Genomic DNA, 24,579 nt, shown 5'->3' with positions numbered 1-24,579 from the left:
AAAAGCTGCTAATATGCTATCACAAACTCTTACATACCTGTAGCAACAGGATGAATCTATGTGACCTGTGAGATAGAAGGTCCTTAGCTGAAAAAGCACTACTGTATAGTGGATTCTACACCTTACAAACCTTATAAACACCTTTAATCACAGTTTTATACAACCTAAAAGATGAAGATGATTCTACAACAGCGTCTCATGGTTCAGCAAGTTTCATTTAAAAATCAATTAATGTGAGCGAAAGTAAAAGCGAAAGAGCAGGACACACATAGCGATGCTATTGCAATGGATGTTGATCCTGGTCTTAGCACAAGTACATGACAGAAAGGGAGTGGTCGGGTAGTAAAGAAGATTAGTCTGTTACTGGCAGAGCCTCCATTACAGTATGTGTGTGCATATATATGTGTGTATGTGTGTGTGAAATCATGAAAGCTTCAAATCATTAATAAACATTTGAGATCATTGCTGATTCTGAGGGATGCTCTGTCAAAGAAATGCCAGCAGTAATGTCATCATCCGCACAATCCGAATTCAATTACTCTATACTGCTGAGGTTCTGGGAATCACAGGAATTGTGAATGATGAAGGATGTTAAAGAGGAAAATGGAGGGAGGGTGAAATGGAGAGTGCATGAAAGAATGGGAAGAATGGAGAGAAGAAGCCTGGGGTGTGTTCCATTCTGCTGGGGATCTCTCTTCTGGCTTTGTTTGGCCTTTTTAACACAGTGACAAATTAGAGCCACTGCCATGCGAAGAGTCTCTGTGATCTGCCTGTGTAACAATCCGTGTGTGTGTGTGTGTGAGAGAGAGCGAGAGAGAGAGAGAGAGAGAGAGAGAGAGAGAGAGAGAGAGAGAGAGAGAGGGAGGGAGGGAGAGCGAGAGAGAGAGAAGGCGAACGAGGGAAAGATAGATGGGGAAGGGCAACAGAGAGGCAAATGGAGGCGGGGGCAGCGGGCGGGGATGTTATTGTGAAAGGAAATATGAGTCTGTGTTGAGAGGAGAGCATGATATGCGCTGCGCTGTAATGTGTGCCAGGGTAAGAGGGTGGGGATGTGTGCGATTATGTCAGAATGTGTAGGAGATGGAGCAGGAGTGGAGACAAGGGAAGGAAACAGGGGGGAAGAAAAGCAGAAGCAAAAACAGAAACAGATAGACAGAGAGGATGGGCTGGCTGTCTTTTATGAAGACGTTTTATAGAGGCAGCAGTGAAAAGGCTGAGAGACAATGATTTTACATATTTTAGACATGGTATGTATCTCTGAGCAGTGTTCAGGGCTGTGTTTATGTGTTGGAAGGTATTCAATCATCTCTGAGTAATTCTTTTTCAAAAAATATAGTTTGTGTGTGTGTGGGTGGGTGTGTGTGTGTGTGGTTACTCCACCCTGTTGTTTGAGTCCAGGTGTCAGGTGGGGAGCTCTCCTCTCCTCTCCTTGACAGTCTAATGTGAACTCAGTGGTGTGTGCAGTGAGTAAACCCTGCTGACTAGTATGGAAGGGGAATTAACTGACCCCCATCAGGGAACCCCCCCCTCCCTCCCTCCTGCAGGGACCCTCTGCAGGGACCCTCTGCTTGCAGAGCTACTGTAGTAGAAATAGCAACTGCCAGAGATGGATAGAGACACAGCAAGAGAAAAGAAAACCAACTTAATAAACACACATCACTGCTCATCCACTCATAACTCCACACTTCTTGCCGCTAACTGAGCCTTACCACATCTATGCTACAAAAACCCACCAACAACAGGAAGTGTTTAAATGGTGATGTAACTCACTGCCACCCAAAACTCCTACACTTCAAAAACAACCGCTACATCACTGACAAAACCTTCTCAAGTCACTAGCTGGTCAGTCGTGCTGTGCAGCCGGCCATTGTTCAAACCCACAGAATTTGAAGTTGCTGTGAGGATCCTAAAGTTTCCATGGAGACTGAAAAATGTCAAGATTAAATTTGGGGAAAAAGCGTATGAAATGATGCACAAAACAACTTGAGTATCTCCATTTGCGGAAATGGTGTGGCTACAAAATTGAATATTTCCATCAGTGTAAAATGTGAATTGAAGAGAAAGGCAGATGGAAACTCTATTTTAAGGTGACAGAGTGAGACATGTCTCAACAAATGAATGGGTTATTACCTCTACTTATTTATCTCCAATGCAGCAGAAATGTTTTTCTGAGTTAAAAATAAAAAGAAAAAAATCAATGCCATCTCATCAGATATAGGAAGGGAAACTGGTCTATGCTGCACTATAGCTGTGTCCATCCTCACATTATCCTTTTCATGTGTCCAACCTACAGTATAGACACGGGTAAATCAGGCCATGTCAAATTCACAAACAGCAACAGTTCCACTGATTACATGTACGTATGGAGAACACTGTGTGTTTGTAGTGGATAATTATATAACAAAAAGAGCAGAGTGATGGTAGGAATTCATGGAGGAACTTAACTAACTTTTTTAATGTATATTTTTTGGGCTTTTTACGCCTTTAATGGAAAGCACAGTCCAGAGAGAGACAGGAAATGGGAACTCAGTTACCTTTACAATATGGTACTGTACGTTGAATCCATCTTTGGCAAGCTGCAGTGTAGCCTACTTCTTCCTGTTTACAGAGCCGACGCATTGTTTCCGTTTATTTAAGTATGTGCGGTGGTCATGGAGAGTCAAGGTCGATCACCGCCTGATGGCAGAGGAAGAGCCATCATAAGACGGCATGAGCAGGACTCTTGGGGAGGGGGGTAGGAAGGCGAATCCAAGTAATTTGACATATTTGATCTTTATATAAAAAAAGTAACGCAGTAGTTACTTTTCCTGGTAATTATTTACTTTTATAATGTAGTAACTCAGTTACTAACTCATGTACTTTTTGGGGAAAGTAACTAGTAACTATAACTAATTACTTTTTAAATGTAACATGCCCAACACTGACTATAAGTAATGTGAAAGGGGTCGTTTGTAATGACAAATTCATATTGAGTTATCACCCAACTCTGCAGCCCCACTCGGCTCTTTGGCGTCTTTAAGCTTGTTGTTTTGGTTTTACTGTCTGCAAATGTACTGTTCTGGTGATCTCTCTCCACCCTCATCAGTGTTATTTCACACAGCATCAGGCTGATACTCTCAACGACAAAGATATTGTGAGGCTCCTGTGCGCTAACTAGCCAGCAGTAAATGTGTGATTATGGTCGATTCTTTCATCAAAGTAAATATTGGACTCATTTTTCACAAGCCACATCTCTTCTAAACATTTTGACACTAAAATGGCAAATTTCAGACATACAAATCATGAGAAAATAAACGTTGTCCCTGGCACAGATCTCTTAGGTAACATCAACAAACGTCTGCGAAGGCCCTCGCTAACAAATTTTCATAATGCTAAATATGACTGTTAGCTGTACATATCTAACGTAGGCAGAAGAAAATATAAAAAGCTCCCTTACAGTACTTCTACTGACAACATTTATCCATCCACACACACGTTCACAACACTTTGAAATGAGGTGGTGGTACGGGCGACCACGCCTACTTAGGAGACAGGAAGTGTACCATTTCATGTCATTGGCGCAGCTTGTAATGGGCCATCTTATAGTTGTAGACTATCTTTGATAAGACATAAGAAGTACAGTAAGCCACTAGCCTAGGTGGCTAGCTAGACTTTACCAGATAAAGAGCTGAAAACGTTTCTGACCAGAGCTAAATATGGGCTTACAGTAGGTTCATCAGGTGGACACAAACACAGCTCCAAATGTATGCTAAGGTTACTCCACATCTGATGGACATTTAACAACTTCTTAAGGTGATCATATCTGGGTGTTTTCCTCTGTTCTGACATCACCTTGACAAAATGCAAAGTATTAACATCTGGAATCAAAGCTTTGCCTTCTTGTGCAAAGATTTATATTGCTGTGACACTGTACAGCAGAACCATGAATCAAGGCAAACCTGTCTGCACCACATCTGAGCTAACCATATTTCAGTCTGTCCAGACCTGGCCCAAATGTTAGATGCAGGCTAAAACATAGTTATTGAGTGTAATTACAGTACACTCCTGTTGTCTCTTCGGAGAAACATTCAAAGAACCACCCCAAAAACCTGCAGTATGAGTCATATGCTGGTCTGCTTGGGCCTCATTTTTTACAGCATGGGCTGCAACAGCAAAAAATAGGCCTCCGTCACCTCTGTACCTGCAGCGTTTGTTGCTTTGTCAGCACAAAGGTGTGCGCATCTGGTTTACCTGAACATAGAGCAGGTTTAGCTGAACAGGGTCCCGCGAGTCCACGTTCTGGTCCGAGTAGAAGAACTTGCGCCTGAGCAGCAGAATCTCGCTCTCCTCCACTCCTTGCTCTCTGAAGGTCCTGCTGTGGTCCAGCCAATTCACTGCCCAATCAATAAGCACACACTCTCGTTACCACATGCACTGAAATGAATACACATTCACTTAACAAAGATGTTACCAGAGCGGGGTACTGACGGTGAAATTAACCAGGCCGTTCAGACAAGACAAGATCAGCTTAGACAGACAATTTACCACATTAATCACGGAGAAGTGAAACACTGCCGTTTGCTTTATTTTCCGCTGAGACGAAAGCTAGTTTTCAGCCAAAGTTAGGAGGGTGATTTATATATTCACATGTTTCAAAATTTAATTGATGTCCTCTGGGCAAAAGATAACAGTGGTAATTTCATTAAACTTTGATTTGTCCATGCAATAAATTAGACTTGAGTGATAAAGCACATGTCCAGATGATGGTGTTGAGTCAGATTAATTCATGTAAGGATAAGAAAGGGGCTGAAAAACCATCAACATATGAGTGACACTTCTGGAGGCTTTTTGCACGCTCGCACTCACAGTCGTCATCTGTGTGGAGTTTGGCTTTGAGCTTTTCCATCTTCCTCTCGTCTCGCAGCAGCAGCGTCCTGTCTTTCTTCAGCGTCCCCATCCCGTCCTCCTTCTTGTCCTCCGCCACCTCTTGAATGAGGGAGTACTCTTCATAGTTGGTGATTCCTGAAAAGGGCACAAGTTAGCCAGGGAGGGGGAGGAGGAGGAGGAGCTGCCTCAAGCTGGCAAGATAACTGCTGCCACGATAGAGAAAGCAATTCTCTTTCGCTCCCTTTTCATCTCTTTCTCCCTGCTTTGCAACACAAGTGAAGGAAAGCTGGGACGGAGCCAGCAAACTAAAATGGGGAGCTGAGGAGGAGAAGAAGCCAAGCAGAGAGGCCTACTCCAAACAAACATTTTCCAATAAAGCTATCTGCCAGACACACATCCCTCTCCTCCTCATCCAGTCGAGCTTGATGGCAGCCCATTATAATTGAAATATACAGCTTAGGGAACCCCTGTGTGACAGGCACCCAGGGCACGGTGTGAGCACTTCGAAAGAAACACTTCAGCATTTATTAGAAACAAGCCTGTTTGAGCCTGATAAATGATGCCAATCAGGCTTTAAAGAATGTGATCAGGACTTAATCAAGTGCACATGAATGCTCCAGAGTAGTTAACTAATGCTGCTGTTCAAATACGAGTGTATCAATGTAGCATAATGCAACTCAGTGTGAAGTCAAGTGGTATTCTGTGGACTAAAAATAAAATAGAGGATGAATAATTCAAGTCCTGGATGATGGCTTGACAAGATTCATACTAGCAGCACTGGGAGGGTATTACTTACCTATTCTGCTGCATATGGTGACGAGCAGTTCCCCGACTGTTTTGGAGTCATCCACCATGATGGTTTTAATGGCACCATCCAGCATTTTGATCTTTTGCGGCCTTTGTTTCTTCTTATACTCCAAGACGTCCTGAGAAAACAGGAGGGAGAAGCTCAGTGACATCTACGACTGTGCTGATCGTTCTCGACAGTAAACTGCGGGCGTTCCTTGTGAGCAGGGAGGCATGAATATCTCAGGTGCCTCCAGAAAATGTAAATCACTTTAAGAGATGATAAGTGACACTGACAGTTCTCCACCCCGGACTTTATGACTTAATCTTACTCCATTTCGCAGCATGTAGTAATCCAGGGTTCTCCCAGACTCGAGCCAGATTCCTTTCCTGGGATCATCGTCAGACAAGAAGAGGCCATAATCGGAGGCTGGAACACAAAGTGAAACAAGTGAAGATTTCTACAGATTTCAATTATGTAAATGAGTGTAGAATAGATTCACAGTTTGTGAGTCATCCACCAACCTTGTCCTGTCTGAGCTTCCGGTACTCTCTCTCTGATTATCCTGCAGGCGTCATACACAGGCGTGGATGGCTCAAACTGCATCGTCTTCACCACATTGCACTGGCGTACACATATCTTCAGCGACAAGGCCACCATCTTGGTGGGTAATACAAGGGCCTCACCAACCTACACACCTGGAAAACACAGAATTCACAAACAGCAGGTGAGGTTCAGAGAGAGTGTAAAGTCATCCTGCTGGCTAATGTCTCCACAAGACGGTCCGTGTTGTGGCTGGTGTCAACAAGACATTATTAAAATGTCCTCTTATAAAACAATCATACTCCAAAGTGTGAAGAGGAAGCCTCTGAGGCAGAATGCAGCGCTGCGAGGCACAGAACAAATCAACACAATTACCTTCATGGGGACATTTTCACCTGTGAAATTGAATGTGTGTTATGCCGCATCCCTGCTCCTCGTTCTTCCCTGCTGTTCTGATATTAAAGGGTTACGTTTACAGAGAGCCTCTGCCTGATTGCACTGAGTATAGAATTAGTTGAACCTCGGCAAGCGACACAATCTTTCAGAGGAAGAAGGAAGAAGAAGAAAAAAAATCGCTCTAAAAAATCTCTCTAATCGACAGGAATAGCAAGAGCAGAGTCACAACACTGAAAATGACTTTCCACCGCTGCATAATTATTCACTCTTCCTCTGGTTTGCACTCTCCCCCAGCAGCAGACTTTACCGCGAGACAAATCAGTGGATAGAGAAATACTGCAATTAGGGTGAATCAATTCAGGTACTCTGAGACTTGTACATGCAAAAAAAAAAAAGAAAAAGAAAAAAGAAAAAACAAGGGGGGGCTGATACTGCAGAGTGTTCCTCCTCTTCCTTGACCTTGGCTTTCACAGGGAGAGGGTTGAATGTGATGAATAGGGCTATCTACACCAGGGAGGCTCCCTACCTCTCATTTACATGATACATCTGAATTCTTGTTCTTACTTTTTTTTATGAGCAAAGATTAGTCTGTGACGCCTTCAAAGCCAACTCATCTCCTCTGGAGAGGACGGGTTTGGCAGCATAGATACAAGTCCTCACATACTGATGATATATTCCAGGGCTGCGACTAACAAAGGTTTTTTGATCCAAAAAACACAAGAAAATTGTAAAGAAAAAAAAAAAAGATGTAAAAAAAAGGAAAGAAAAAAGAAAAGCGCAAGTTGGTATATTCAGATCACTTGTATAGTCCTAATGTTTAGTATAATATAGAAGATGAAAAATAGAAGTAATAAGACACTTGAATGAATTCTTAGCATCTTTATTTGAAGTGAAAGGACAGACCTGAAATAAAACAGTTGCCAGATAATCTTTTAGTGACTATTTGATGACCTCAATAATTGTTTCAGTTTTACTCTAAATTCTTCTGTAACGCCGAAAGAATTGTTGATTTGTCTCCACAGTTGGACACAGAGGCAAAAGTTCAAATCCTCCTCACACTGACACAATTCAGATGTTAGCCGCACTGGGAAACAAAGAGTTATTTTGTGCTCCGGATTCACAGCTCATCCACAGACCCCTTTTTGAGTCGGAGCAGAGGAAGTCTAACAAGTAAATTTTCTCTAATGATGGAGTTGTGAATGAGGCCGCATGTGACTGTGTGGCTCTCAGTCATGGACCTGGGTTCCTCTCCAATAGACCCTCTGCTTCCCTGAGTTTTTCTTCAGACAAAGAGGAAAAGACAAGCACAAAGAAGAAGGGGGTAATGGCACCGCATGAGCTCTCCTCTGTACAGGCTGGTGGAGAAGCCCCACCGAGTTTTTGTCATCCAGCTCTTTCCACAGACACTTGCTTCTAGACAAGCAGCTTGAGACCCCAGACTGACAACACGGCAGGCCACAGGGGCATGTATGTGAGCTCACAATAGATTTACCAAATATATGGATTGGGAAGAAAAGAGTGTGTGTATTTTTCCGGACGTTTCCCATGGACATTTCAGATGGGTCCATCCGGTGACCTCCATGACGGGTATTTTATAGATTGCTGTAGGGGCTGCTGCTAAGGCTACAGTCGTTTCAGTATCTGTTGTGAGTAGCATTACTCAATTCAGAGTACTACAGAAACCACATGATGAAACCCAGGAGGATAATGATAATCCCTGAGCTTACAGTAGTGTGAGAGCACATTTTTCACCAGGATCCTCGTGCAAACACTCCAATGCTGCCAGCTCCTCATCAGCTCTGCTTTCAGGCATGGGTGGATCTATGTCTGTGAGAGGTGCAACGAGAAACAACTCACTTATGTGAGTCTCTGGTGAACCTTATTTATTCTATTAGCCTTGCTACATCACTAGGTAGATCTAAAAAATGTAATTTCAAAGCACTCCGGTGACAATCACTGATCCATCAGAGGGCCCCCCTGTATTGGATTAGGTTTGTTTACTACTGAATATTAAGACATGAAAACGGCCAAAGAGCAGCTTGCTGGGGAGTCTGAACATGGACAATTCAATAGAGACCAGGGAGGGCAGGTGCCATCTGGAGAGGATGCAACTCTAATGATTGACTGTAATACCAGCAGCAGCACAGAGCCCTGCTGCGATTAATGCACCAGTCTGTCACATAAGTAAGGAGGCGGCTGGACATGAAACGCCTGATCAGTTTGTTTGGACCGGTGTCCAAAAAATGCTTCTGACAGAGCAACTAATCTGAAGCCGAACGACCCCTGTGGACTAACAGGGTGTGGATGAGAATGAATAACATTCTTACAAGGACATTGTGCAACAATGCTGTACAGGGGTTCTTCAAATGTGTGGTTTTTATTTGATCAATACCACAGTAAATGACTGTGTGTTTCTCATGCTGTGCAGAGACAAGAATGTAGAGGAGGCAGAGTACAAAAGCCAGGATCAGCTGTTCTGAGAGAAATACGCCGGGCTACACGGCCACGATTTCCAACTGTGAAGAGCACACACGCTCTTCACTGCTGCTTTGAACATTTCAATGCAACAATCACATGGCAATTACAGTATACTGTACGTGTCAGACATACTGCACAAGACTGTCCCCTGCAATTTGCATCAGGTGCCAGGTTTTTTGTTGTCTATTAAATCAATTCATGCCTTTTTATTTTTGCAAATACATAACGCGTTTTCCAACCACACCAAAAACACTTAAGATCTAGGAGTGCACAGCATAAACACTTCGAGTAATTATGCAAATGGGAAACAATAACAAATGAACACAATCTAAAAGTCCTCATTCTTAAAACACCAAATCTAAACCATCCCCCCCACGTTGCTACAGGATTTTCAAGGTCAACCCATTAAACTGAGATCACTGGAGAAACAGTAATGATTCCCTGGTAAGCAAGGCGTTTTAATGCTCTCTCTTCTTTGGCAGCATTTCTGAATCGAAAATACAAGCAGTGATGTAGATGCAAACATCTCTTCTTACAGTACTTACGCAAACAGCAGCAATTACCGTTCAGTTCTAAAAACAGCCACGGTGGGATAAAAGGTAGATTAGCATGGCGACTCTAAAAGAAAGCACCACTATTGTAAAGGTTGACAATTAGGCTTTAATAAGCTGTGATGCAATTGAAAATAACCCCAAAGCTCTAATGAAATAGCCAGTAAAGCAGCAGGAGGATACCGTGGCTGCCGCCTTCACTAACCTCCCAAATACAAAACAAGAGTTTGCATTTACTATACCAAATTATCTCCAGCCTAGTGAGCCTTTGTTATTGTGTAATTTAAGCATGTAGGATGGCAGTGACATTGAATGCCCGGGCTGGGAGTCATTCTGACCTCAGTGGTTCTCAGAGCTGTTGAGAACAGCAGGATTAAAGCATGCATGCATTGAGAAAATACTAATTGGCGAATCGGCTCTATACCACACCTCCTTTTCTCTCTGAACATCCCCCTGCATTGACAGCCTTTTATCACCGCCTGATTGAAAGCAAGGTCAGTTTCCTGCAGGACCATAGTGCCTCTCTGGAGACCACTAAGTTTTCCTGGAACACAGACACTCCAGCGACGGCTCACATAACGGCAAACAAGGGCTGTTGTTTTGATCATCTGTGTATTCAAATCCAATATTTTCCTGCAATCCTGAAACCACATTTCCATTCAACTCCACTGTGGACCGCCCTGTCAAGGTCAGGTGCGTTATTTTCTTCATGCTGCTTCTAAATTTAATGACTGCTGGGTAATCTTTCTGACCACTTCACATCCTAATTTTAATTAGTATATCAGAGCCCTGGCGGTCCACAAGAGGAAGGAATTAATCAACCACCATTAAAAGATCTTTATTAGAATGCATTATATTTATGACTACTGGGTATATTTGATTTACAACAAACAATACAGCAAAATGACTGTGCAATTATTTAATAGCCCTGGGCTGTAATCTAAATAACACATGGGGCTACAGAGACATCATTTTATGAGCAGGTCTGTTCAACCTGAGAGTATCAATACAGATAAACTGCTTATTATCACATCTTCATTTTGCTTAGTAGATCTAAAATTAACCAGGCCCTGTATTTTCAAATGTCCATTTAACAGGATGTCCTTTGGTTAATTTCCTTGCAGGAAACAACCACTGAATTGGGATTCTACCTGAATACAATTCAAATAATTAATAAGTCAAAAGGCTTTCACCTCCAACCTTATCACTTCCTCCATACCTTTCATAAATTAATCATTGCTCCTGCAGGAAGCAGCTATCACCCGACAGCATTATGAAGCAGAACTGACCCTTGCTATTAAAAGTTCATTAGGTTTACTATGAACACGCTGTCATGTTATAAGGGGCTTGCACAGTATTATTTTTACCTAATAGGGTGTTAGTCAAGCAGTGCTTGTTGATTGAGATATAAATATAAAAAAGGGGGCTGTGCTTTAAATTGAGAGCTGCTCACATTAACACCAAATTATTTTTTGAGCATTTAAAAATGAACCATGCTGCTATACTCGCTAGGCTACCCACTTTACTCCTGGGTGACACCCTCCGCTCTAATGCAAATTTGAGGGTATAGACGCTGACAGAAATTATGAATCCTGCCCTTGTCACGGGAGGGGGAGAACAGCTCCTCTTACACTAAAAATATCCAGTGAAGTAGAGCGTCCTCCAGCAGCACTGCTTGGAAAAGAACAGCACAGCAGCAGCAGTAGCAGCAGCGCAATAAATGTAACTGTTTCTTCCTCGCCTTAAAAGACAATGGTATTTATTAATACCCTATGGTAATAGATCAAAAGAAATCCTGTACTTGAAGATTAGACGGAAAATCCTTCACTACACTGAGAAATTACAAGAATGGATATAACACACACTGTGCTCAGTTAGGTTATACTATTGACATATTATAGGTTTGAGTAGTCCTGAGGTCAATACGGTCTTATAACACATGGCATCATTCAATATGTACCATCGCTCATCCTCATTTAGAGCTGTGAAGAATGAGCCTCTTAATAGATGGAGACAGAAACAGCTACTAGAGGAGGAGAGCTCCACCCAGCAGCTGCACTCCCTCAACCAATGAGATGGTTAGGGGTAATGGTTAACGCTGACACACACACACACACGCGCGCTGCCCAAACATTTATATTCAATTACATCCACAGATGGGTGCAGATAAGCTCAAAACAACAGAGGACCCAGCCCAGGATGATTTCATTGTCATTCTCAACCACATTTTAACCATAAATAAACCATAATTTTCAGTATCTGGACTCTGCTCCACTGGCCTACATCTGGTTTTGACTAATAACTATTCCAGATGAAGTGATGTAATGGGGAACATGTTGAGAGGCAATAGTCCAATTTTTAAAATAAAATAAAAAGTGGTAAGAATGCTGTGCTGAAAGAACACTTTATAACACTTCATAAGAAGTAATATTTTCACCGCACTTCTCTACACATTTGTTTCATACCAAAGAAAATATTTTTGGGATGTGATAGCCGTATGAATGACTATAATAAATTTGTATTAAATTCTGAACAGCTGCTTGTCAAGTGGCTTCAACCACTCAATCCACACATGCTTGCCTACAGTAGTACCATATATAGTGTTCATTACATATGGGCACTTTGATGTCGACATACTTCATTACGTTAAATCTGGGAATCATTTCCTCCCCACAGTTACATCCTGAATATCATTATTTGCTAGAAAAAATGTAATTTTTGTTTAATAATATATCTCTATGTTAATGCTGATATATGTGCTTGAATTTACATCCTGTGTAAAAGGCACAACGGCACTTCACTTTTGCCAAATGAAGTTGTAACACGATTTGCCTTGGTGTATGAGTATCCCTGCATGTTTTCCATCCAACTCAAACACATTTGCATGTTGAGTTGTTGGAAACCATAAACACAAGTTGTGGCATTAGCTGCTCTTAAACAACACTTGAGCATCATGGTAGTGGTGTAATGTAGCTGCTGTGTCAAAGACCCCTGCATGGGCATGTGAATGGCAGCAATGATAGGAACTTGGCACTCCGCCCTCCTTCACGCTATTGGTTATCAAACAATACGCCAGGCGCAGTCTGCCTGTTAAGGGAGATGCAATCTGTGTGCAATCAGTGAAGTGTGCTCAGGTTCCTTTATGCTTACGGCTGGATTACACAAATCACAGGAGGAGGAATGATGAAGTGTGGAGTTGACACATTGTGCTGTATTTACAGATGCTCGATCAATTTGTGAAGGTTAGTTTAACATGGAAATGAATCCACCTGTCAAGAGCAGGTGCAGATTTAAGCAAAGACAAGTTGAGGTGGAGAAAATAATAAAAATAAATAGGGATAATATATGTATATTTTGTCATTAGTATTTTAGAAAGAAAGAGCGACTGAAAATGTACTGTATTAACAAACATCTAGAATGACTCGACAGTAATAACTCAGACACTGACACTTTCATACCCTAGAATTTATGTTATCCAATGGCAGGGTAGGAAATCTACACTGTGCACTGCACAAAATACCCACAACATCCCCAAAACACAAGACACGTCATCAGCAAAATCAAATCAAAGACAGTTGTCTTCCTATAGAAACTTCCATCTGTGTCACTCAGACCAGTAAGTGAGACTCGTGGTAATAAGGCTTGTTTCCTTTCTCTGCTGCACTTCGCACTGTCACAGCAGGACTACAGTATGTGGCAGGCAATACACTGTGACAGAACTGAGATCTAGTTTTATCAAATGCAGACAGACAGGCAGAGGGAGATGAAGGAGTAGCGAGAAAAGACTCCACAGATGTGACAGTAATTAGTGTAAGAATATAGACGCACAAGGCAGAGCCGGCGCGTGAAACGACTGCGTCAGAATTACAGAAGGTCACAGTTAAGATGCTAACCAGTGTTCCCATCATCTCAGTGCCAATCTTACTCTCCCTGCGCCATAAAAGCACATCACAGTGAGGCAGCCTCTCCTTACAAAAAAAAAAGGGAGCAGCCTGAAAAAAGCTGTCTGCCAAGCATCACTTCATTATGAAACAAAACATGTCAAAACATGGAGGCAACAAAAAAAGAAGGAAAAATAACAACAAAAGTGATCATCCTGCAGAGGGCATAGAGTGTCAGATCATACTCCCACACCTCTGGCTCCCCACAATCAGTGCATTCTGCCGAGAGTGTCACGTCCTGTAAATCAGGTGACTCAAATCTCCTGTCTGCGCCGCCCTCCCCAGCACCGAGCCTCTCTCTCATTCTTGTGACGGCCTACTACCACTTGCATGCTGATTACAGTATCAAGAGCAGTGGAACGGAACATGCATTGGCTTCACTCCAGAGTGTGATGTCCCAGAGGACTCTATCAACATTTTATTATAGTCTGGCATGCTGTAAAGGAAGACAGGCATCGTATAAAAAAGGAGGAGATTCACCGTTCTAGCTCTTTAAGCAGAACCAAACATTTAACTAAGAACACATATCAGTTTAGTTCCTTTTAGTTTCTCCTGCGCTGTATCTCGGGTCATTTTCTTTGCTCTCAGTGAGTTTAGTAGAGCACTGTTAAAAGAGACACTTACCAACTTTGTGATGTACAACAGTATCAAAGTGGTCTTTGTGACAATAAAATCCCCTGTTTATGGTGAGTGAAACCATGTTGTTGCATGAGAGGAGGTTCAGGGAGAGGCCATGTTGTTGGCCCATTGTTTCCAGATCAACGACTCTGCCCACAGTTGCCATGGCTGCTGCTGTGCCCACCTTTTCCTGGACATATAAGGCTGGACAGCAGCAGCAAGAGCAGCCACGTCCACTCTGCCCTCCGGCCCACGTCTGCAACTGCTTCCAGGGTCATTTGGATGTGAGGTATACACTCTGCAGCGACTCGAGGCTTGCAGCTTTTAAATGTCAAGCAGACAAGGTCAAAGAGAGAGCGCTTTGACTGTGTTAAGGGCTGCTTTCTGTTGGGCTGTGTGTGTGTGTGTACACGACTGTACAATCCCAGCTTCATCCAAAAGGCCTGTCAAGCTATCGTGTCACAAGAACATGGGAAGTGTTCAGCAGCAAAAGAGATTGAGGGAGTTGACTATGATTTACTTTGATAGAGCGTGTCTGAAAAATTTAAATACTTTTCTGTTAAGGTGTCACTTCAGTTTCGCTGCTTTGTTGAAGGTTGTGCAGACGAGAGCAGCAATGAAAGATGTGAGAATCATCAGCTGGCGGATTGATCCCCGCTGTGAGGCGGAGGAGACGTACGTGTGACAAAGACAGGCAGACACACAATGTAAAGAGAAAGCACTTACGCAAGAACCGTATACTCTTCCCCTCAATTAACCAAACAACTTTCCACAGATCTGATAAATGGCCGTTCAACAACTAGAGTGGACAGTAAAAGTTCAAAGCAGATTGTGAGGCAAAGGCAAATGAAAAACTCCATTATTCTGTTAACATGGGAGTACATTCCAAGCGCAGTATCATTGTGCGACTCCTTGCAGCTTTGTTTTCCTCTCAGCGAGGAATAAAAGCACTGGAGAATCAAATGTTTAAATTGGCAGGGGAAGGCGTATACAACAACTTTCCCTCTGACAAATACTGTACACTTCAGAAAGTTCTTCAAGTGGAGGCTGTGCGCAGGAGGCCTGCTGGCAAATTGGGGAGACTTTTCTGAAAAGTGTTTCAAAGGCATGTATGTTCACAAGAGGTCAGTTTAGCTCTGGTATATTCTACTGCTACAATCTCAAGGCGAGGAGAGGTGCTGTATAGAATAAAGACATTTCTTATTGGTGCTTAGAAAAAAAAATTCACTTTGAGAAAAGTGCAGATTCCAGGTTTCTGAATTCAATAATAACAGTTCACAGTGAAGTTCTCTGAAGTGGTGAACATCTGTAAAGCTTTCTCAAATATTTAAAGGGGGCAGGAGTAAAAGTTCAAAGTAAACATGATTCTGCTGTAAGAGCAGAAGCCTAGTCTGCTCTGTTATTCTTATCTTTCCAAACGTAGATGAGAGAAATGCCTTGTTGAATATTTACTTCATTTAGAGTAAAATTCTTGGTTTCTGAAAATAAGTGGCATAATTATGCAATTGCAGTAACAACAGCTCTTGTGCTAAGTTACTTTCCACCCCTGGAGTCTGGTTATGACATGTGAAACATACAGTACAGCCTCACATGAGATAAAACGTTATGGTACAGGGAGTCATACCTTGGCATGCAGGCTTTCTGCCATCGCATCATTTCCTTATTCTAGTTTCTTCGGGTGTCTCCCTGGATTCCAACCCTTACACATCCAAGTGTTTCTGATTACTAGGAACAAACATCTCTGGCTTAAATCCGCCTCATAAACATCTGGTCAACTAACCCCCCCCGCTCAACACACACACACACACACACAGCATGGCTATCCCTCGCATATTGTGCAACAGGGTCAACTGAGAGACTCATGCTGACTACTTGAAATTCTTTTTGTGCATGCTGTCAGCTCAGTGTCAAGCGGACAGAGGGGAAACACAGCTGCACACCTCTGGACACAACTTGCAGCTGGAGCTTCAACGAGATGGAGAAGCCGCACTACACTATACGGAGCAGATCATGTAAAGGGGGATGCTGCCATGCTTGGTTAAGGACCCGCAGCCTCACTATTTCATGCTCCACATCTGCTGGTTGCCATAGCAACCGAGTTTTTTGGGCAATTCCCAGGTCAGGTGGCTTCTGTCAGCTCCAAAGAAGAAGAAAAAAAAGGGGGGGGTGTGGGGTTCCGTAGAGTGGAGTCTGCAAAAGAAACCGACGAATGAGAGAATATTCTGACTTTCATTAGTGGTTCTTGAGATGGTCACTGAAGTGTTTTCAATGGCTCCACACTCAAAGAGACAAGCTGTTACTACTACAGATGAGCTGGAGTGCACTTTTCCTGAACTTGTTTTGCGCTTTCTGTAGAGGCTAGATAAAAAAGACTCAACAGTAAGCGTTCGGGGGTTTCAGTTGATTTCACTACAAAAACTGAAAATGCTGAATAAAACCGAGGCATAAACAGGAGGAGCGATGTGCAAGACTATTATTACTGCTGAATCACAGCTTTTGTAATTCAGCAAAATATAAGCTGCAAAAGCGAAAGCAACAAAACACCTCCACTCCCGTGCGCACGCAGTCAAGCTTCATTTGTAAATACAGTCGCAGTTGTGCTGTTTCTCTGTGTTTTGGGAAGATAAAATTGTTTTTCCATCCGCGCCTCATTGTGTATGCCTTATCTGTGCCATAACACAGTTAATTGCAGAGAACTTGCTTTGCTATTCACTTAATATGATAGTGTGACCCGCAATAAATGGATCAGAAACCTCGAAAAGAATGGCTGTATATTAAATGTTCTTTACAATTACAAGCTGGTCATTATGACAGCATGGGTGCAGTTGAATAACCCAGTGAGGGTTTCATACAAACAGAAGCAGCGGGAGCCGATCATTAGGAGGAGGCGTCTGCAGAGCCGGGGTCCCAGCAGCTCAGCCGGAGTCTGTGTGAGAGGTTCACTGTCTCACCGGGGAACTCCAGGGGAAACACACCACAGGCCAAGTGCTCCCTAGTTCCCTTCTCTTTAACCTGATTACTGTAATGAGCTTAAAGACTGTTGGATGCACAACATCTAATGTGGGTGCAGAAAAGCACACTGCACTCGCCGACACTCACTGGCAGCTGAATGCCAGGAACATCATCAGGCTCAAACCCAGCATAGCTAGAAGGCTCATTGGCCAGAGAAATCGTTAGGGTAATGGATGAGAACAGGAAATTGCAATTTACTCGAGGGTGAAGCAGGTTTAAGGGGCAGCTCAGAGAAAAGTTGTCAAAATGCCAAGGAAATGATGCCAGACACGGCATAAATATACATGCCTAAGTGGAATTTGTGCTTAAGGAAGCCCACACTTCCCTTCAAGTAAATACGATCGACCTTCATCCCGTGATATGAACACTACACACCACAGAGCTGATTCAGTGCTGTGCCTCCTGCAAACAGGTGAGAAATGTATAAATCAATATGCACCCACCTTAGGTCTGTAGTACAATCACATTCTAACGGCATCTGCACGGTAATTACACGGTATTATCTCATTGGTTCATTTAACTTGGAAATAATGATTTTGGCTGTGCAATGCAGTCCATTGGTCTACCGATAATTATTCACAGACACTCTGGCAAACTTCCACAGCAATGATATTAAGATGTAACCAACTCTTCACACTGTAAGGAGGTAAATCTGCAGCATCTGCAGACACAAATATGTTATCATACAAGAAGGAGATGGTTTAACATAAGGAGTAAAAGTAAGTTCTGTGCACGCAGTGCTTCAGTCATGTGAGGATGCACATCACTGTCTATATAATGCATTATCTCCATGTTTGATAAATTCCCAGTCCAAAGAGATCCTGCCAGGCTGCTGCGCCATCAACAGTATTAAGAAGTTCCGTGTTTGATGGAGTGGCTGTTGTAATATATCTGCTTCTTGCTTCCCGACGTAGCTCTACATTATGATGAATAGACTATTAAAGTATACACACACTGGTGTATGTTGACTAAACGCCACTGTACAAACACAAAGTAATGAACATTTTGCTAGTCACAAGCTTACAAATCACGGCAGCCAGTGTGCATACAATAGTCTTAAAGGACAATGAGAATAAATCATTCTATTAACACCATGATATGCAAATCTGGCAACAATATGCAAAGTTTAGATGTATTGTAGTCATGGAACATGACAAATGGCTGAGGCGTAAATTTGCTGAAAACAGCTGACAGTGAAAAATTCATTATTTTGCTCCAGAAAAAAGTGATTTCTTTCAGGCTAAATTGTCTCAGATTTGGAGTTTATTCTTATATTTGTATAATTAATGCCGGAGAGCCCTGTAGCCAAATTAATATTCATGGAGTAGTTCCATTAAACTGAATCAAAAGTGTATGCATTATGCTTCAGCAAAAACACTTCAACATACCAAATCAAGAGGATGAAGTCTGCAAAGCTTCAGGCACCACTAGTCGCTCACAAGTTTGTGTGCATGGCAGCTTTGCAAACGTGACAGTAAACAAACGGCACTGAGGGGGTACGTACACCATTGTAATGCACTGGCTCACATACAGTATATAGCCTTTAACATCAAACTAAGTAATCCCAAAAGATTTCTATGAATTTATTTAAAAGATCCATAAATAAATTCCAGGCCTCTAGGAATCTGGACATTAGTTAAAAAAATATAAAAATAAGAAAATAGCAGAAAAAGTTATTTTCCTTCCTACAATCTAAGTCTGTAACGTGCCTGTCAAAGACGGAGCATCACGTGAAGGACACAGCATCAGTGTGAACAGCTCTGTTCTCAAACTGAAAAAATACATTTCAATGGTTCAAAGTGTGACGTAAAATATCCATGCAACACTAATGCAACATAATACAATACAGTAAATTGGGATTCTCATTGGTTAAACGGATACACAGGGCATTTACTGAGGGGGCGCTCGGGGAAAAAAGGAGTTTGATCGATGCAGATAAACAAAGAAAACATTTCTTACCATTTGCAAAGAATCAACACACCACTGTGTGGTCGGGGCTTGTTGTATCCCTTCAATTACACCACTCACTATCTCTCACAGTTCTGCAAGTTTATTCTCCTTTACCCTCTAAAAGAGGGACAGGATTTCACCAAGTGGAACAAAAACAATCTCCCTTTGGGGATTGTGTGTCGGTACGCCTAATGTATGTACTGTAACACAAAACTGAGTCCAGAGCCAGCATGTGACATTGCATCTGAAGGTTATTGAAAGCGAGGCCCATTAGGGGAAAAAAAAGAAGCTGTGCTGGTTTACCTGAAGTTCAGTCAGTGATCGGTAAATAACACATGTCCACATGGAATAAAAAAGGTTCTTGAAAAACACACTATCACTCAAGTCTTACACAGTGGGTAACAAAGGCCGTTCCTACCACACCTGCAAAGAAATTACATTTTGTATCATATTTATAATAGCACAGTGCTTCCTTGATTGTCAAAGCTGCATCTACACCGAATTCACATTATCTTAGAAATGCATCTACCTGCCACATTTGTTATGCTAATCTCAGTTTCGTCTTTCACATCCTGACCACAGGAGAACAGGCTCATCTGTAAGACACTGCAGCGCCTCAAAATTACTTGAAGCCTCATGCTGTTCTCACACTTCAGTTAGCTTTCACTGACCAATGCTACTCAACCAAAGAAATTCAGTTGTATGAGACACATCCTTATCATTTCTGCCTGAGAGCCAATTTAGAGCCATTTTGACTGTGAGCCTTTCATGCAATACAAAAAATATAGAATACAGAGAAAAGGCAGTATTATAAAATGTAACAGAAGTTTTCTACAATATAATAGCTTTTCTTTGAGAGAGTATATCCCAGTGTTTTTTTTTTTGGGGGGGGGGTTCTGCAAGATACAGTAGCAAAAGTCAGTTGGTCAGTCCACATTCTGCACTGACTGGCATCTAAACACTGTTTTGAATGGCTTTTGTGGTCCCCTGGCTTTTTCTGTCTTGGACTACCTTATCAGCAGGTCACAATTTTAGTTGTCGAAACCAAAATTTTAGTTGTTCAAACCAAAATAATTGCAAATGACAATCCCAAGGGTTTGACCTTATATTGCATGTTAGCATTCTTATACAGTAGTATGCTAAAGTTATGGTAAATGGTAAATGTTAATTTTTTACAAAGGATTTGCACAGCTTGCAGGGGTCCAAAATACCTCAGATAACTGAATGCGTCCATAAGTATCACAAAAGTCTCATCATCTGCCGCTGATTTGACTGAATTGATTGAAATACTAGATAAAAATAGAGTCGAACTATCAGGTAGGAATAAGAATAAATAAATGGAATAAAAGAATAAAAGTGCGGTTTGCATTAAAAGGGGGTTTGAGTTCAGTATCTTATGGCCTGGGGAATGAAGCTGTTGCAGAACCTGGTCGTTCAGGTCTGAAGGCTGCGGCGAACAGAGTGAACATTCCATGCTGGGGATGCATGTTGTCCCTGATGATGTTGTTCGCCCTTGTGAGACAGCGTCTGAGCCCAAAGTCCTGGATGGAGGGAAGAGGAGACCCTATGATTTTCTCTGCAGTCCTCACCCCCACCCTCTTTAGGTCTGTCCAGTCTGCAGCTGTGCAGCTGCCACACCAGACAGAGATGCAGCTTCATGATGTTCTCTATTGTGGTCCTGTAGAAGGTGGTGAGGACGGGCGTGGGGAGATGAGCTCTTCTCATCCAGTGGAGGAAGTGCTGATGCTTCTGTGCTCTCTTAACCAGAGAGTCTGTTATTTGCACCACCAGGAACCTGGTGCTCTCCACCACCTCCACACCTGTGTTGTTGGTTTGTGTGTGTGATGGGTCTGATTTCGATGATCTCCTTTGTTTTGTTGACATTCAGGACGACATTGTTTTTCCCGCAGCAGTCCTGCTCAACCTCCTCCCTGTAGGCCAGATCGTCGTCGTTCCTGATCAGGCCCCACCATCTGCATACTTAATGATGTGGTTAGTGGTGGACCTGGCGACGCAGTCATGGGTCATCGTTGTTTAGAGCACCAGACTCAAGACACAACCCTAATGGGTGCCGGTGCTCAGAGTGATGACCAAGGAGGCGTTCTTCCCCACACGCACAAGCTGGGGCCTATCAGACAGGAAGTCAAGGATCTCATTGCAGAGGGCGGTTGTTGAAGTCCAGAGGTGCCAGTTTGCTTATAAGCGCTGGGGGATGATCGTGTTAAATGCTGTGCTGAAGTCGTCAACATTTCTGGTTATGGCAACTTAATTGCTCAATCACGGTCGTAGCACATTTTCCCACCATGCTCATACGAACAGAACTGACTTTACAATTCATAATATCGTTTCATGCGGCACTCCGCGTATGAGCATAATGGTTAATTTAACATTCTCATGTGGCTAACTGTCACACAGTGTACCAGAGGTCATTCTTGGGGCTGCCTATTGCTGATTGCTGTCAGTTATGGGTGACCTACCAAGTGTGTAGCTCAGCAATTTCCCATGGAGTGTCATGCCTTCTGCAGATTCACTAATTGCCTCAATGAATTCTGCCACCATAGTACGCAACTCATTAATGCTAACACACTCTTCCAATCAGCTAAGCTAATAAAGTGAATGCTTATTATTTCTGCTTTTTGAGTTGCTATGATAACACTTCATTATCTACGTACACAAACACGACACCTTCACAAACGGTCATGAACGGCCCTTTTGAAAAAAATACATGTTATTTTCATTGACAGCTTTTGGCAGTTTATCATTTATAGAGAAATGTGGTGGTAATACAGATCAAAACATGGCAATTATCTTCCACTGAGAGACAGAGTGGGCTTGAATTCCAAGTAAAAACTACACCAGGTGAAAGCAAAGTATTGGGACATCAAACGCAAAAAGAAGAAATCAAAGAGGCGCTAACACTAGAACCTCGGCTTCTTATCCTGTACAAAATATTTATCCTCATTCCAGTTAACATTCTCATTAGGAAACTTAGCAACTGCTCGGCTCTTGATCTAATCTGAAGAACATCTGGGCATTATCAACTTTTATGTTGCCACGTTCTTCCCCATGGGGATCAATAAAGTTAGTAATTAATAGAACTTGGCTCCATGTAGATTTAACTGGCTCCTTTGCCCAAAGTATTATTATTTCTTTTCTTTTTTTTTAAACAAAATTTGTGTGGCATTAAATGTGCTGGAGTTGCAGGAACAAAAAGGGGAGTAGTGGACAACGGCTGTATTGTAATGATTTGGCTGTAATGAAAATTCATACGTGCCACAGGCTGTGCCTTGTACTTGGGGGAAGTTCATAAGGTGCACTATCACTCTGATCTAGTGCATGCAGTAAATTATGTTATTGCTGTCAGAGTACTAGGGTGCTGTGCAATGCCTAAAAGATGACGACACATTAGCTAGGAAGAATTTCGGATTTGACATATTTTAAAGTCCTTTAAAATTAAGTTCTGGGGAATCTGAGTTTGTGAGGCACAGCAGAGGCACAACAATTAAATTGGGCTTTTAGAAGAGAGGCATTAATTCTAGGGTTTGAGTTTTAATTTGAACAAACGAAAGGATTCAAAGTTTCCAGCTGTATAGTGAGTTGGGAGACAGACTCAGACCAACAATATTTACTGTGACTACTGAAATATACTGTATTTAAAACAGTTTAGTGGGTTAAAGGTTGAAAGTGTAAACAGTGCATCAGACAAATTCAGCAGCACATGATTGCCAGGCAGTAATAATGGCATCTCTCAGTGATGCCTGTTACCAGAAGCCTGTAATATGCTAGAGGCATGAGAGCGCAGACTTTTTTTTTCTCCTACTCAGTTGTTTTTGGTGTACACTTTTTTCATGATTCGTGAATCAGATGGGACGTTGATGCTTTACATGTCATGCCCACTGTGTGCCACAGAAATGTTGGACTAGGCACATCAAATGAAACATGTCAAGAATTATATCCATTTAGTCCTAAACACATTAACAGTATTACCCCTCAGGGGAAACAGAATTATAATACATTTTCAGTTTCAGCTGATGAAACCACACATAAGAGAATGCATATTTGTCTCTCTGTGTTGTAGTTTTTCATGTAACAGTCTGACAGGCAACACAATATACTGATAGTTAAGAATGTGCTCTAAAATGAATAAAGCCATCATGGCACACTAATGCATGGCTCACTATACTCTCTCGGGAGCAGATAAGGCATCTTTAAATACCATTGATAAAGGAGGTGGAGGGACACAATTTCACTATATGATAGAGTTGTGAGGAAGTTCATCAATCTTTTCTTGATTAATTAATGAATCACGTATTCAATAAAATTCCAGAATGAGAAAATATTAACTGGAGTCAATATTTTCCCAGACAGTAAACACTGTGTCTTCAAAATCTTTGTTGCTTTCAACCAACATCTGAAACCATTTCATTTAGAGTGTTATGAAAAACAGAAGAGCAGCAAATCTTTTTGGCAAACTGGAAGCAGATAATATATAAATTACTTAGACAGGTTGTTGATTTTTAAAAACAGTTGGTGATTAAATTCCTTTAATCAACAAATTAAATAATCCATTAATTGAGCACATCTCTGTCCCACACTGCACTCACTGAAGGACACACTGTCTTTTTGTAACTGTGTTTTGAACAGTTTTCATGTTGCAGGCTAGTTTATATATGTAATAATGCGATTGAAGAAAGCATGGCAATGCAGTAAACATGAGACTTTTCAGCCCTTATGAGATAAGGACCTAACAAAATGTGCTTTTACAGTCATGTTGAAGGTTAAAGAATGTAATTTGTGTGAAATGGCACAAATCCTTCATGTTTACACTGTGTCCTTCTACCACTGATAGGAGACACAGACAGACAGGCAGACTGCAGGCACTCGGTGAGCACACGGGTATGGAGGCAGGCAAGCATGCAGGCAGGCAATGAAATGTGCCCTCCTCTGGCCTATAATAACTGGACAACCCATCCATTTCATCGTTGCCTCAACACAGATCTGACAGGGGTAGTATCATCCGACTCATTGGCAGAGATGTGTGGGAGAACCTGACAACCTCCGCATCCTGCCCCGGTTAACAAGGCAAAAAGTTATGCTCCAAAGATCTGTAGGAGAAGACAAGAAGTCCATGGCACTGACTGAGCGCCATCTCTGTGGCTCCGTCTTAAACGTCTGCATCTAATTGTGAGGCTGAGCACACAGCTGTGACACTCCAGTTGGGTACAGATTCTTTAATCTCCCCTTTTATATGACATCGTCATGTAATCTCCATCTAGCTACCCAGGGAGCAGCCAGAGAGGCAGGAAATGAAATCAATGCTGTGTCTCTGCACTGGGTGTTACTTCATTAGCATGGGCACTACAGATGTAGCAGTAAATCTGATTTATGAAAGCGCGACAACGGGAGCACCGCAGACAGACGGAGGAATTCATAATAG

The 24,579-nt window shown here is 42.2% G+C and overlaps 1 protein-coding gene across 4 annotated transcripts in view; it reads right to left on the bottom strand.

Annotated features, from left to right (window-relative positions):
* Window positions 1–24,579, bottom strand: part of tln2b (talin 2b) — an 82,474-nt gene that overhangs the window by 43,406 nt on the left and 14,489 nt on the right. For all 4 annotated transcript variants that reach the window (XM_085779122.1, XM_085779123.1, XM_085779124.1 and 1 more), the window contains exons 2-6: window positions 6,178–6,351; window positions 5,985–6,082; window positions 5,663–5,792; window positions 4,846–5,001; window positions 4,231–4,373 (exon numbers count right to left, since the gene is read on the bottom strand). In XM_085779122.1, the coding sequence (XP_085635248.1) occupies window positions 4,231–4,373; window positions 4,846–5,001; window positions 5,663–5,792; window positions 5,985–6,082; window positions 6,178–6,313 (663 nt within the window). In that variant the 5' untranslated portion in view covers window positions 6,314–6,351. The remainder of the gene's footprint in view (window positions 1–4,230; window positions 4,374–4,845; window positions 5,002–5,662; window positions 5,793–5,984; window positions 6,083–6,177; window positions 6,352–24,579) is intronic.

The sequence above is a fragment of the Trachurus japonicus genome, chromosome 6 (assembly GCF_045865225.1).
Source record: "Trachurus japonicus isolate A0001 chromosome 6, Traja_1.0".
Lineage (NCBI taxonomy): Eukaryota > Metazoa > Chordata > Actinopteri > Carangiformes > Carangidae > Trachurus > Trachurus japonicus.
This window is presented reverse-complemented; position numbering and strand designations above follow the sequence as displayed.